General features: G+C 41.2%; 1 protein-coding gene across 1 annotated transcript in view; it reads left to right on the top strand.

Moving 5' to 3' along the window:
- The first annotated feature begins 508 nt into the window (after positions 1–508).
- GRAMD1C (GRAM domain containing 1C) overlaps positions 509–15,449 on the top strand; it is a 71,101-nt gene continuing 56,160 nt past the window's right edge. The window contains exons 1-2 of the mRNA XM_084873967.1: positions 509–651; positions 3,165–3,314. Of these exons, the coding sequence (XP_084730093.1) occupies positions 625–651; positions 3,165–3,314 (177 nt within the window). The 5' untranslated portion in view covers positions 509–624. The remainder of the gene's footprint in view (positions 652–3,164; positions 3,315–15,449) is intronic.

Here is a 15,449-nt window from a genome sequence, read left to right as displayed (position 1 = left end):
CTAATAATAAAAATATTTCCCAACATAACCGCAAAGTATGAATTATTCATACATGAACATCAATAAATGTATCCACAAATCATTAATTATTCTATCAAACCAACCCTAACATACAGTTCATATTCAATCTTCCTAAATTGTTGCAGAATGTTTTTTTTATAGCTTCATTTTTGGAAACCAGGATTCGCAATACTCAAGTCAGTAACTCCAATCCCTTCCTTGAAGGAACAAGTCTTGGCCCTGCAATTATTCCCTTTTGTGCACGTTGGAGCGGGTATGTCTTGGGGCGCAGGAGGACTTTGGGGTGACTTGCGCCTGGATGCCATTTCGGGGCAGGCACAGGAGTTTGAGCTTGGTAGGTAGATAGGTAGTTAGGATCAGGCTCCTCCAGATCCGGATCCCTGGCCAGGACTGACTTCCCCGCTAACAAGTCAACTTCACCTTGTTAGGAGCTGGCCAGAGAGGCAGGGACCCTCTCCCGCCGCCAGAGGGCGCGCGGCGCAGGCCGGGGCCGCGGTGGCCGGGCGGGCAGGCGGGGCGCGGGTGGGCGCGGGGCGCACAGTTGGCGCCCCCTCCCCACGCGGGGCGCGTGCGCGGTTCGCGGCCGCGGCAGAGGGAGCTGCGATGGAGGGTCCTCCGATGGTCCGCCCGGTAAGTGGCTCCTCGCAGGGTCGGGCTCCCCAAAGGCGGCTTACCAGCTTTCTCCGCGTTGGAACCCGCTCTCCTTGGGATCCTTAGTTCCTGCCTGCCCTTTCTGGGTGCTTTTTGGAGAAGTGGGGGGAGTTGGTGCCAAGGAGAGGGCTTCCCGTGCTTCCTGCGAGCCCGTGCCCTCCGGGTCGCGGTGGGAGGTCTGCTGCTCCGCGGGCTGGGGTGCAGGGGTTTGGCCCCGGACTGTCCCGTTCCAGATGTCTCGCTCAGGCCCATGGACTCCGGCCCATGGTCAGCATTCTGACCCGATGTCACGATGTCACACTGACCCTGCCTCACCCCCTTCCCTTAACCACCAGCTCAGACTAGAGTTTAAATCACTGTGCTGTCAACCACGTTGTTTTTGGTTTCAACTAGTTTTGTTTAGAACCTTCTTTGGCAAATGGAAGAAGCGGTTGTTTAATCTTAAGAGTGAAAGCCTACTTCTGTTGCAGGAGTACCTGTGTTTCTTCTGAGCACTACCCTCACCCTGGGAAGGAAGATGAGGGTTCCTTTGCATACCTTGTTCAAGATCCCCACGAAGTGTGTTTTGAGAAATAAAATGAGTGCCTGGGTCACCATGAGTCATGTTTGGAACTCTGATGGGATTAGAAGTGTCTTGGCAAGGGCTATTATTATGGCTTTAGTCTATGTCGAGACAGGTGTGACCTTAATTTATATTTTGAGGATCTGGGAAGCGAGAGAGTTTCAGAGCTCTTTACACCGAAGAGTACATCTCTTAAGTCAGTGGCCCAAGCGTAGGCCCAAACCTGTGCAGATGGCTCCAGTTGTTGACCGGAGCATTCACTATGAAGGCGACCGTGGGAAGTTCAGCCAGTTCTGATCATAGGGTCCTTTGTCAGGGACATCTTGGGTAAGGGATCCAAAGCAGTGGGTCTCCAGGGAGCCTCATTGTGTGCAATGGTGGTGATGCTGTCCACATAACAGCAAGTTTGTCCATCAAACTTCCAACGGGAGTTTGAAGAACCCAAACTCCTATTGCTGTTCACTCAGTCGAACCCAAGTTGCTACCCAGGTATTCCAAGGGCTTCGAGGAGAGGTGACCTCTTCCAGTACCATGACATGCGATAAAAGAGCGAGGGCAAGGCCGGCCATGCCCTCCTGCAGGCGTGCTGTGCAGAGGGCCCAGATGTGGTTCTGTTCTACAGGAAGGAAGTCCTGGCGGCTGTGCTGAGCTTGCAAGCTGTTTCTTCTAGGACCCGAGGCGTAACTGGCAGCTGAGGAGGGACAGTCACAGGTTCCCTTTGGCAGAGAGTCCAGTGTGCCGGCAGTAACTGCTGCTCGAATGGCATACCGTATGGGGATCGTTTCTTGCTTCAGGAGCCTGTGGACAACTTGTGGACATTATGGTTACTTGTAGAGTTTAAGAAGCCCAAGATTGCTGAAACCGGTTTGGCTCAGGGGATAGAGCGTCGGCCTGCGGACGGAAGGGTCCTGGGTTCGATTCCGGTCAAGGGCATGTACATTGGTTGCGGGCACATCCCCGGTAGGGGGTGTGCAGGAGGCAGCTGGTCGATGTTTCTTTCTCATCAGTGTTTCTAGCTCTCTGTCCCTCTACCCTCCTCTCTGTAAAAAAATCAATAAAATATATATTTTTAAAAAAAGAAGCCCAAGATTAAGTTGAGCCAGATTTAACCCTTTGCTGGGCCACATAGGTGCCACGGGAGCTTTCCCCTGGAACCCTGAGGATGTTTGTTAAACAGAGACATGGGTGGCAGCAGCAGCAGAGGTATTTAAGAGCTGTGTGCTCTGATAATGGCTGCTCCCCCTCCCCTTCCACACCTCCTCTTTCTCTCTTCTCTCTCCATAATGACTGCTCTTGCATGAGCGACCCACCTGATAGGCCCATATCTTGCATAGGGTATAACCTTTCGCCCGAGTGCTCTATAGATTGGGGGCCAATGCCTGGTGGAGACATCTGATCCATTTATTTTAACTCCATTGTTTGAATAAACCAGAATTAGTTTACCAATTTCCTTATCAGTGGACGGTAAGTCATTTGCACTTTTTTAGTGTTACAAACATGGTTGACTCCATGTGCACATTATATTGCTGGGTTGTTAGTATATGCCCATCGTAGTCTCTACTAGGCATTGAACATTATTCTCCCAAGAGGTTGGACCAATTGTCATCCCCATCACTTCCCCTCCCCCCCCCCCCCTACTGTTTAACTCTTCCTCTAGTTGACTGAAGTGCTGGAGACAAAGGACTATGTTTTATTCACTTTTGAATCCCCAGTGCCAAATAAACAAACTAGCAAATAGTAGTAGTTGGGAAATGTTTTTTGTACATGTAAATGTATGAACTATAGAAGCAAAAAGGTATTAGTTGCTGTTTTTTTAAGAGCTTAAATATTATCCTTTTCAAGTTAATTGACATCTTTTGAACATTAACTTTTCTTTTAAAAATGGACATTTCTTAATAAATAATTTGAATTGGTTGATACTTATTTCCAGGCAATAAACGAAGGAGAGTCAAGCATTGCCACAGAGCCACCGGAAGAATCAGAGGAAAATCCTAGTCCAGTTGTGGATGAGAATAATACAGTGTCAGCTAAAAAACAGGGGCCTCATGGACATAACTGGAGTGGTGACTGGAGCTTTTGGGTAATATTTTTTTTCTTATATCTTCATTTTAATCTTAAATGCAAAATTTTGTAAGGTTACAGCAATTCATATATTATTTATAATTTTTTAAATTAGCTTCTAGATTCTAGATATTTGTCAGCCTTTGAGTCCCAAAACCATTTCCGAGTATGCCCTCCTTTGGCCACTAGAATGCACTGTCGTCTGGTTTGATGGAGTGGAATTATCTGCTTCAATTTTCTTGGGAGAAAACACCACCACAGAATTGGATCCCACTATATTGGCAAGAGTCTAACATTATACATAAATCATATTCCTAAATGTTACTGAGAAGCCAGCTATTTTACAGCATTTTAATTTAAGTAATTAGTTCCTGTACCTAGAAGGAAATTTAACTAAGTGTGACCTGTAGTGCATAATGATTTTGAGATTGGTTTTAAAATTTCATAGTGTGTTTGCACTGTGATCACTTGATTGCATCACCTGGATGTGCTTCAGGTTTCCTCACTGTAAAATGAGACTGCAGGGCCTTGGTTAGGTGCACAGAGTCTTTTGGTAAGAACATTTCTGTTACCATAGCAATGCTTACATTTATTATATTAAAGGGTTCATTGTAAATCTAACAATTCCTGTGAGAATTATGAGTCATTTGATAGAATAATGCAGCAATAAGTGAATTTTACATAAGAGCATAAGGCATATATAGTTCCAATATTAATTTATTAGAAAGCTGATATGGTGAGGATTCTGCTACATGTATGTGGTAGCAGAATTTCTAATAATTTTAGAGTAAACAACAACAAAAAAGACATATTATTAACAGGTTATAAGGATTAGTACAAGTACCATCATTCTGTTCATAATTAGCAGCTCAGTTATTGAATGTTATCGAATCTTCAGATTAATAACAGGTTCTTACTTCCTATTAAGAAGAAACATATTTTATTGCTAAGAAATATATCAAGATAACTACATACCCTAAAAATTATATCATCTACATTTGATTATATTATCTTTGGACACACTTTGAGAAAGTTTATCACTATTGTGTTTTTATCCTTCTGCACTCTCCTTTTTATATTTGTTACAGATTGGGAACGTTTATAGTTTCAAGGGCTTTTTATAGGGCTAAAGGATTACTGTGGTTACTCTTGGCAGATTTGTGAAAGAAAAAGGATAAAGTAAGAAAATGAAAAGGCATGGGAATGAGGATTTAGAGATAGAAGGAGAGGTGAAAAGGAGGTATGCAGTATGGAACTAGAAGATTTGGCATCACACATCAGTTTTTTAAAAATGCAAAATCCGCCAAAACCAGTTTGGCTTAGTGGATAGAGCGTCGGCCTGCAGACTGAAAGGGTTCGATTCCAGTCAAGGGCTTGTACCTTGGTTTCGGGCACATCCCCAGTAGGGAGTGTACAGGAGGCAGCTGATTGATGTTTATCTCTCATCGATGTTTCTAACTTTCTACCTCTCTCTCCCTTCATCTCTGTAAAAATCAATAAAATACATGAAGAAAAAATGCACAATCCTAGGCCCAACCTCAGACCTACTGAGTCAGAATCTTCATTTTCACAAGATTTCCAAGGGATTTGTATGCACGTTCAAGTTTGAGAAGCACTGTGTTAGAATGTTGAAAGTTTATTTTGGCTCAGTCTTAGTTTTCTTTGATGATGACAAGCACTTTATTTTGAGCAATTTTTAAAAATATATATTTTTATTGGTTTTTAGAGAGGAAGGGAGAGGGAGAGAGAGATAGAAACATTAATGATGAGAGAGAATCATTGATCAACTGTCTCCTGCACATCCCCTAGTGGGGATCAAGCCTGCAACATGGGCATGAATCGAGCCTGACCTGGAATCGAGCCTTGACCTCCTGGTTCATAGGTTGTTGCTCAGCCACTGAGACACCCTAGCCAGGCTTGAGGAATTTTTATATGGATTCACATGAAGTAGACTTAAAGACAAATACAACATCTTAGAAGTTTTACTGACTTTTCCAGAGGCCACTTACACAGAAACCAGAACTATCAGAACTCAGAAGCAAACAAAAATGAAAGAGAACTTGAACAGCCAAATCCAAGCTTATGCTGGTATATATTGCGAGAGGAGCATTTTTCAAGTCTTTTTTTTTTTTCTCCTCATTTTTTTATTCATTAAGGTATTATATGTGTACATACCTTACCAATCCCCACCCTCAAGTCTTCATTGGGAATTTCTTTGATGTATTTTTGACATGTTTTTATACACCTAATAAATAAGTTGGTCCTTTTTTTTTTAGTTGAATAGAATGTTGGGAATAAGGGGATTACTCTGGGATAATACATAGACACTAGCAAGAAATGACAGCAGAAACTCAGAAGCTGTAGCAGTCTCAGCCTCTTAATGTGGAGGACAGAGGTCTGTGTAGACAAGTGGCTCTAATGTAGTACAACTGTAACTGCTAAAAATGATGGTTAAGAAGTCTGCAAAATAATACCCTTCTCTGCCACTTTATTTTCTTATTTCTCTCTCCTCTCTATCATTTTAAATCCATCTACCTCTACCACTGCCTCTACAATAAAAACCTCTGAGTATACTCAAAAGGCAGATGCTACAAGGGAACACTTTTTCTTAAGACTGTCCAGTGATTAAAAGTTTGAAAAGTGCTGAATAAGAACATTTCTATTTGTAATATTGGAAAATGTGTTTTCATGATTCCTCATAATTAAAAAATTGGGAACACTTAAGAGGATCCAAGAAAGTGAACCAAAGTTTATTAAAGTTCTGTTGTTTTCTTGCAGAGGTTGATATCTTTTAGGCCCTGTCCATTTAACCTTGTGCTACTTAACAGATTGATGGAGCACAAGTGTCTCCATCTTGTCTTTCTGACAGTAGGACTTTCATTTAAAGGAATATGATTAACTTTCCATAGCAATTGATAGTGAGACCCACAGCTGCAGAGTTTCCATTTTAATTCTGTAATATAAAGATAGGAATATCAATTGTTATATTTGTTTTCTTTTTTATTTAAAAGTGAAAATATTGAATCCTAGTGTGTGGGAAATGAGTTTCATTATGAATTTTTAAATCCTAATGTTGCAATAAAATTTTTTTGAAATGAAGAAATGAGATAACTATTCATGCTTTTGCCCTGTAAAAATACATGGCAAAAGAAAAAAACAACTCAAAGCCAAACTTTTGTTTTCCCAATTAAAATAATGGCATATTCCTGGTGGAATAAGGTCCCAGAGGAAAAGCTTACAGAGATCCGTGGCAGACACACTTGTTTAAGTGTAACTTCTCTAGCAACGGTTGGGAAGAGAAAAAGCCTTTGAGATTTTCTGTTGTGTATGTTTAAAAGATGACATACTTATCTATATATTTCACAAAAGTAAAGTGCTTTGGGTCAGGTACTTATATTAAACGTTCATTTGTATTGATAGGCTCTGATTGCCAGCCAGGCTTGGGGACCCTACCTGAGGGGTCCTGGATTGCTGCCAGCTGGGTGGCCTGGGCTCTCCCTCTTTGGGGCAATCTTGGGGCAATGGTGGGCCCCCCCTCCCCTGACCAATCACATAGCACCCACCTTGGTTGGCCTGGTGCCAGTGTGTGTCACAGCGTGGTCGTCTGGAAGGTCGTCCAGATAGTCATTCTGCTGTTCGGTCAATTTGCATATTATGCTTTTATTATTATAGAAGTGGGGATGAAACCTGCCACAAACCTGATTTAGAGGTACATCATGAGTATTAATTCATGTTGCACTGTTAAATTTAAAAATTGCCCCAGAGGATTAATTAGTATGTTTGTAACATACTTTGGCAACTCTGGAGAAGACGCTTTCTTGAACCATTTGTTGTCCTCCATAACATATCTTGAATTTATTCAACCTAAAGAGGATATTTCAGATTTTCACTTTGGTAACTGATAAAACAAAACAAACAAAAAAAAAAACACACCTCATTTTCCAATGTCTGTTGGATTAAAAAAAAACCCAAATTATATCCAACTAAAAATTTTAATTTCCCTACACTAATAAGAGAGTAACATGCTAATTGACTGTACCTTCGTGACGCCCACCAGCCAATCAAGAGTGAGCATGCAAATTAACCCAACAAAGATGTCAGGTTGATTTGTATACGCAGCTGCCAAGTGGCTGGGGGTGGGGCAGGATGCATGCGATGTCGCCATGGAGATGACACAGGTATTCCACACCACCTCAGCCGTTCTGGGCCTCTGGGCAGCGTAGGAAGGCAGAAAGGCAGCTCCGGGCCGGAGCGAAGGCAGTGCTGGCAGCCAGGGGAAGGAAGGCCCATTCTTGCATGAATCTTCGTGCATTGGGCCTCTAGTAGGTAAATATTGTTTGAAAGCTCAGATATCTTTTAATACTTTCAGAAATAATTAGGAGGGAATGGCAACTAACATTTTTAGAATATGAAGACAGGACTTTTTAACTTAAAAGCTCTTCTGCTCCTAAATCCTTAGAAATGCTGGATGAAATGTTATAAACATCTTCTTGAAATGAATGTCTGGGCTCATAAAATAGCAAGAGAAACACCTAAGGGCTAAAAAAAAAGAAGAAGGAACTGATTTCCACAGATGCTAGCCCATAAGCTCAATGCCGAAGCAGCCCTGAGGAGTGTAGAAGCCTCTATAACCCAGCTTTAATGGCCACACTGGGTCAGGAGATGGTGCCTGGGACTTGTATGAGTTGGAACTGAGAACTGTTTATAAAGCCATGACTCTCAAAGAGCTATACTCTCTGGGAAAGGTAGACTAGGGAAAAAAATCCTACACATGCAGGTTGAAGACAAGGAAGCTTATCTGTTAAACTTGGGTTTAAGATGGTGGGTGGGTGGGAAATCTTCCTCAGAGCACATAACCTGCAGTTAATCTCTCATGAAGTTTTGGGACTTCAATTTAACACTTTATGAGGAAGCAGAAGGAGGAGATTAAATAAATAGCACACTAGACCTTCCAAAACTTCAGATAAAATATGAGATAAAGACATAAAACAATCAGTTGATATTATTAAAGACTTCATAGAAAGCATTAAAATATGATGCATGGATAAGACATTCTCAAAAATATTAGGCAGATTTGGAAAACAACCTAATACAACTTCTAGAAAGGAATCATATGGTGTTGAAATAATAATTTAAAAATACAGTGGACATGGGAAAAAGCAGCTAACGAGAAAATCAGTAAATTGAAAGATATATGAAGAAATGATATTGTACCCTGAGAGATAAAGATGGAGTATTTGAAAGAGAATGGTTTAAGATACAAGAAGAAAAGTAGAGAAGTTCATTTCAGAGGTGAACATAGAGAATGAGCAAGAAGCAATATTCAAAGAGGATATGCATGAAAATTTTCTATTTTTGATGAAAGACTTTAGAATCAAAAGTACAGTGAATCACAGGATTAATTAAAAGAATGTACGAGCAGAGACATTGTAATAAAAGTGGCAAAGGTAAGTATACCTTTTTCTTTTTAAAAAAAAAACTATATACATATAATCTTAGGCACCATAATCAATATGAGCCATCACTAATTAAACATGATCCAGGCCACATTCAGACATTTGCTCTTATTTAAAAAATATTTAAATGAAATACAATCTGAAATGTGTTTTGTTACACACACACACACACACACACACACACACACACACATATTATACAACTCAGAGTAATGTTTGTTTGAAATGATTATATTTACACTTAAACTAAATGGAAGATGCTCAAGAGTTTATCACCCCTTCCAGAAATCACTTTTCTACCATCTCTTCTTTTTTTTCTGGATTTGGTGGGATAACTTTATTTATGTTGTTATACTGTTACATGTCCCCATTTCCCCCCTTTGCCTGCCCTGCACCCCCTTCTCTCTGGCCATCACCACAGTGTTGTCTGTGACTATGCATTATGCATATGTGTTCTTTGGCTAATCCCTTCACCTTCTTTCATCCAGTCATCTCTCTGCACCCCCACTAACTGCTGTCAGTCTGTTCCATGTATCCACACCTCTGTTTCTGTTTTGTTTGTCAGTTTATTTTGTTCATTAGATTCCCCATGTAAGTGAGATCATATGGTATTTGTTGTTCTCTTACTGGCTTATTTTGCTTAGCATTATAATTCCCAGGTCCATCCATGCTGTCGCAAAGGGTAAGAGATTCTTCTTTTTTATAGCTGCACTAGGCACCTGTTGCAGGAATATTCCTGCAAGACTTCCAGCCGGCTTCCCTCCCGCCACCCCCACCTCTCCCGCCCCCCACCTCTCCTGCTGTGGTGGGCAGTGCGGGTGGGGTGGGCGGGGCGCGCCCCACCCTTCCTGCCTGCTCTACTGCACCTGTGGCCACCGCTGCCATCGTCTCGGAGGTCTCGCACACTGCCACTACTGCTGGGTGCCTCACCCCGCACGCCCGGCCCGCTGTGTTCGCTGCTGGTTCTGCCTCTGGGGCTGGGCGCACTGCTGCTGCACGCTCTGCCTTGCCCACACGAGCCACCACGCCCACATACCCCTGCTGCCTCCACTGCTGCCTCCATGGCCGCGCACCGGTGTTTTCCCTCCAGCAGCTGCAGCTGCCTTGCTTTGCACTTTCCCTACCTCTTCCTTCTATGATGCTGTCTTCAATCTTCACTCCTCCCTCCCTCTGCATATGCAAATTAACCAACATCTTTGTTGGGTTAATTTGCATACTTGCTCTGATTGGCTGGTGGGCGTGGCTACTGGGCATGCCTGGTGGGCGTGGCTTGTGTAGCAGAGTGATGGTTAATTTGCATATTACTCTATTATTAGGTTAGATAGTATTCCATTGTGTAAATGTACCACAGTTTTTATCCATTCATCTACTGATAGGCACTCGAACTGTTTCCAGATGTTGGCTATTGTAAATAATGCAGCTACTGGTATGAACACAGGGGTTCATGTATTATTTCTGATTGGTGTTTTGGGAATCTTAGGGTGTATATCCAGAAGTGGGATCACTGGGTCAAAAGGAAGTTCCATTATTAATTTTTTGAAGAAACTCCATACTATTTTTCACAGTGGCTGCACCAGGCTGCATTCCCAACAGTAATGTACTAGGGTTCCTTTTCCTCCACACCCTCACCAGCATTTGTTTGTTGGCTTACTGATAGTAGCCATTCTAGTTGTGAAGAAATATCTCATTGTCATTTTAATTTGCATCTCTCTAATGAGTGATGCTGAGCATTTTTTCATATGTCTGTTGGCCATCTATATCTGTTCAGGTTCTTTGCCTGTTTTTTAATTGGATTGTTTGTCTTCCTGGTGTTGAGTTGTATAAATTCTTTATACATTTTGGAAATTAACTGCTTATCATATATATCACTGGCGAATATGTTCTCCCATGTAGGGGTTTCCTTTTCATTTTGCTGATGGTTTCTTTTGCAGTGCAGAAGCTTTTTTAGTTTGATGCACTCCCATTTGTTTATTTTTTCCTTTGTTTCCCTTGCCCTAGAGGGGATGTATCTGTGAGATGTCTGAGATTTTACTGCCTATGTTTTCTTCTAGGATTTTTATGGTTTCATGGCTTGCATTTAAGTCATTTATCCATTTTGAGTTTATTCTTGTGTATGGTATAAATCGATAGTCTAGTTTCATTTTTTTTTTAGCATGTATCTATCCAATTTTCCCAGTACCATTTTTAAAAATATATATATTTCATTGATTTTTTACAGAGAGGAAGGGAGAGAGATAGAGAGCCAGAAACATCGATGAGAGAGAAACATCGACCAGCTGCCTCCTGCACATCCCCCACTGGGGATGTGCCTGCAGCCACTGTACATGCCCTTGACCGGAATCGAACCCGGGACCTTTCAGTCCACAGACCGACGCTCTACCACTGAGCCAAACTGGTTTCGGCCCAATACCATTTCTTGAAGAGATTGTATTTACTCTATTGTATGTTCTTGCCTCCTTTGTCAAATATTAATTGACCATAATGGTGTGAGTCAATTTCTGGGGTCTCTGTTTTGTTCCATTGTTCTCTATGCCTGTTCTTGTGATATTACCAGGCTATTTTGAAAGAAAGCATACTTTATATGGTTTCAATCCTTTTAAATTAATTGAAACTTGTTTTGTGACCTAGCATATTGTATATTTTGGAAAATATTCTGTGTGTATTTGAAAAAAAGTGCAGATTATGAGTGAAGTGTTTTATAAGTGGCAGGTTTAGTTGGTGGACAATGTTTCTTCCCCTCCTTTCAGTTTTATTGACATACTAGAGGCCTGGTGCATGAAATTTGTGAACGGGTAAGGTCCCTAGGCCTGGCTGGTGATCAGGGCCAATCAGGTTTCTTGCCTCCCTGCCTCCCCTCTTCCCCGCCTTCCCACCTCCTCCTTCACTCACTCCCTTAGAGCCCCACTGCCATTGCTGCTGGTCGCCATGTTCTGTACTGCCCCCTGGTGGTCAGTGCACATCATAGCAAGTGGTTGAACTCCAAGTCTCACAGTTGAACTCCTGAGGGGACACTTTGCATATTAGCCTTTTGTATATGTATAGTAGTGGCCTGGTATATGAAATTCGTGCATGGGGGGTGGGGTTTGTCCCTCAGCCTGGCCTGCACCCTCTCTAATCTGGGACATCCCTCTCATAATCCAGAACCACTGGCTTCTAACCACTCATCTGCCTGTTTGCCTGATCACCTTCAACTGCCCCCCTGTCATCCTGCTCACTCCCAACTGCCACCCCCTGCTAGCCCCCAACTTCACCTTCCCTCCTTCCCCCACTGGCCTGCTCATACCCAACTGCCCCCTCTGCTGGCCTGCTCACCCACAGCTGCCCTCCCGTGCCAGCCTGATCGCCTCCAGCTGCCCTCTCCTGCTGACCTGATCACCCTTAACTGCCTCTGCCTCAGCCCCGCCACCATGGCTTTGTCCCAAAGGACGGCCGGAAGGTCTCCTGGTCCAACTAGCATATTATCCTTTTATTAGTATAGATAACGTAATTGACAAACTTTCCGCTATTGTGAAAGTGTATGCTGTGAGGATTTGATATGCACACACATTGTGAAAGAATGCCTCCCACTTAGTTAATTAACACATGCATCTCCTTTTGTTTGGGACACTATTAAGTTCTTTCTTAGCAAATGTTAAGTTCAGGCACACAGTGCAGTGTTATCAACTATAGTCATCATATCCTACATTAGCTTCTCAGACCTTATTCATGTTATAGATGAACTTTTGTACTCCTTTACCAATTTCTCGTTATCTTGACTCCCAAGTCCCTGGCAACTACTCTCTACTCTGTTTCTATGGGTTTCTCTTTTTATTTAGGTTCCATAGTAAGGTGATATTACTTAGTGTTTGTCTTTCTTTGTGTGGCTTATTTCACTTAGCATAACGCCTTCAACGTAGCTGTTGTAAATGGCTAGATACTGTTGTTAAAGTCTTTTATATCCTTGCTGGCTTTCTGTCTAGTCATCCTGTCATCTATTGAGAATGGCTTAATAAGTATATCTAACTTAATGTTGAATGGTCTGTTTTCCAATTGTGTTGTCAGTTTTTGCTTCCTATTTTGGGGGGCTTTGCTGTTTGTTATGTAAACATTTAAAATTGTATCTTTTTCATATATTGATCTTTTAATTATTAAGGAAATATCTTGTTGTCTATTAATATTTTTTTGTCTTAAAGTCTATTTCAGCTGATAGTAATATAATCACTTATGTTCTTTTAGGGTTATTGTTTGTATGCTACATCTTTTTCCATCCTTTCACTTTCTGTGTTTTTTAAAAGATAATTATTTATTGTTGAATGTATTACATATGTTCCCCTTTTCTCCCCATTGGCCCCCTGCAGCCAGTCCCTGCCCCACCACCCCTTTTGGATTACGGTGTGTCTTTTATAGACAGCATATGGTTGGGTCTGTTTTTATCCAGTTTGTCAGTCTCTGTGTTTAGTCCATTTATATTTAATGCAGTTGTAATATGGTTGTATTCATGAGTAGCCATTTTGCTATTTGTTTTCTCAATGTTTCACATCTTTTTTTCTTCTTTTCCCCTTTTACTTCTCTCTTTATAAGTCAAATATTTTTTAGGATACCATTTAAAATTTTTTTAAAAATTCAATTACAGTGTGCATTCAATATTATTTTATATTAGTTTCAGGTATATAGCATAACTTAGGATATCATGTTAATTCATTTTTTAAAAAATTTCTTTATTGATTAAGGTATTATATATTTGTTCTCAACCCCCCATTCCAATCCCCCACCCCTCGCCACTCATGCCCTCACCCCCCTATTGTCCTTGACATAGGCTCATATGTATGCACGTAAGTCCTTTGATTGATCTCTCTCTTTTATCCCCACCCTCCCTCTGAGGTCCAACAGTCTGATCCAGGGCTCCTTATCTCTGGGTCTATTCTTATTCATCAGTCTATGTTGTTTACCATTTACCCTTAATTCATTTTGATTAAAAATATAGCCCAGACTTGTGTTGCTAAGTGTTGGAGTGATGGCCCATGCACTGAAGGGTTGAGAGTTTGATTCTTGGGCAAAGGCTTGTACCTGGCCCTGGTTGGGAGACAACCAATTGATGTGTCTCTCTCACATTGCTATTTCTATCTCTTTCTCCTCTCCATTCCTCTCTGAAATCAATAAAAACATATTATTAAAAAAAATTAAAAATTTAAAACATTTTTTATTGCCTGACTGGTGTGGCTCAGAGGTTGAGTGTTAACTTATGAACCAGGAGGTCACAGTTCAATTCCTGGTCAGGGCATAGGCCTGGGTTCTGGGCTTGATTCCCAGTAGGGGGCATGCCGGATACAGCCAATCAATGATTCTCTCATCATTGATGTTGCTATCTCTCCTCTCCCTTCATCTCTCAAATCAATAAAAATATATTTTAAATATTTATTTGTAGAAATTATCTACTTGTTGAGTCATTGTTGTCATGCTTTCTTTTAATTCTTTAAGCATGGTTCTCTTTAGTTCTTTGAACATATTTATAATAACTGCTTTGATTTCTTTGTCGGCTAAATCTAGTATATGGGGACCCTAAAAGAGCCAATTGCTTGCTTTTTTCTTTCCTTATTATGAACAACATTTTTCTGTTTTCTTTTGTATGTTTTATACTTTTTAAAAAAATAATTGTACAATTTAGATAATATATTGTAGCAACTCTGGATTCTGATTACATCCTTTCTGCTCCTAAATCTTATCATTGCAGATTTTTGTTTAATAACTTACCTAGAATGTATCTGTGAAATCAGTTTGTCCTGTGGCATGTGGCAACAAGTCTATGCCTTACTTATTATTGTTGTTTTTATTTAAAGATGACTTCCAAGGAGTCACCCTTTATACCAGTCAATGATTGGTAAAAAATTGTGCTCAAATACATAGATCCAGTAATAGGTGTTTTTTCTGTTTTTGTTTTTTTCTTCCCTGCTGACAGATTTATGTGTAGATTGGGGAAAGCATTCAAAGTTCAGACCATTTTCAAGTGTGCCTAATTTTTTATGTTCCCCTGAGGCTTATTATGAGTCTAGCCAGGAATATGTTGGTAGTCTGGGATCTGGATCTACAATCTACATTCACTTTGACAGCTTCAGAGTTTTCCTTTGCACTTTTGGGCCTAGGTTTTCTGCTTTTCACTCAGAATCAATTCAGTCCACTTTCTCAGCAAAGCTGCTAGTTTTCATGACCTGTTCTACCCTCAGCGAACTACCACACGGACTTAACTTATAGGGTAGGAAGAGTGATGGGAGCTGGCTAAGGAAAGAGTGCCCCAGACCTCTACTACTAGTATTTCCAAGTTCAGTAGATTTTCATGAACAAATATTTTCAGCTTATTGTATGCATTTGATCAACTTCCAAGAATTTGAGGTGATTGATTTGTTTTTCTAATCATCCCTGGGGGATATGTTTCCACTGATTTTGAGAGAGAGAGAGAGAGAGAGAGAGAGAGAGAGAGAGAGAGAGAGAGAGAGAGAGAGAGAAAGAAACATAAAAGAAATATCACTTGGTTGCCTCCTGCATGACTGGTCGGGGATTGAACACACAACCTGGTTGTGTGTCCAGGAAACTGAACCCTCAACCCTTTGGTTCAATGGGCGACGCTCCAACCGAGTCACACTGCCAGGACTGAAGTGATTGTTTTTTTTTTGTTTTTAAAAAAATATATTTTATTGATTTTGTACAGAGAGGAAGGGAGAGAG

This window comes from Pipistrellus hanaki, assembly GCF_964339955.1.
Source record: "Pipistrellus hanaki genome assembly, chromosome: 2".
Lineage (NCBI taxonomy): Eukaryota > Metazoa > Chordata > Mammalia > Chiroptera > Vespertilionidae > Pipistrellus > Pipistrellus hanaki.
This window is presented reverse-complemented; position numbering and strand designations above follow the sequence as displayed.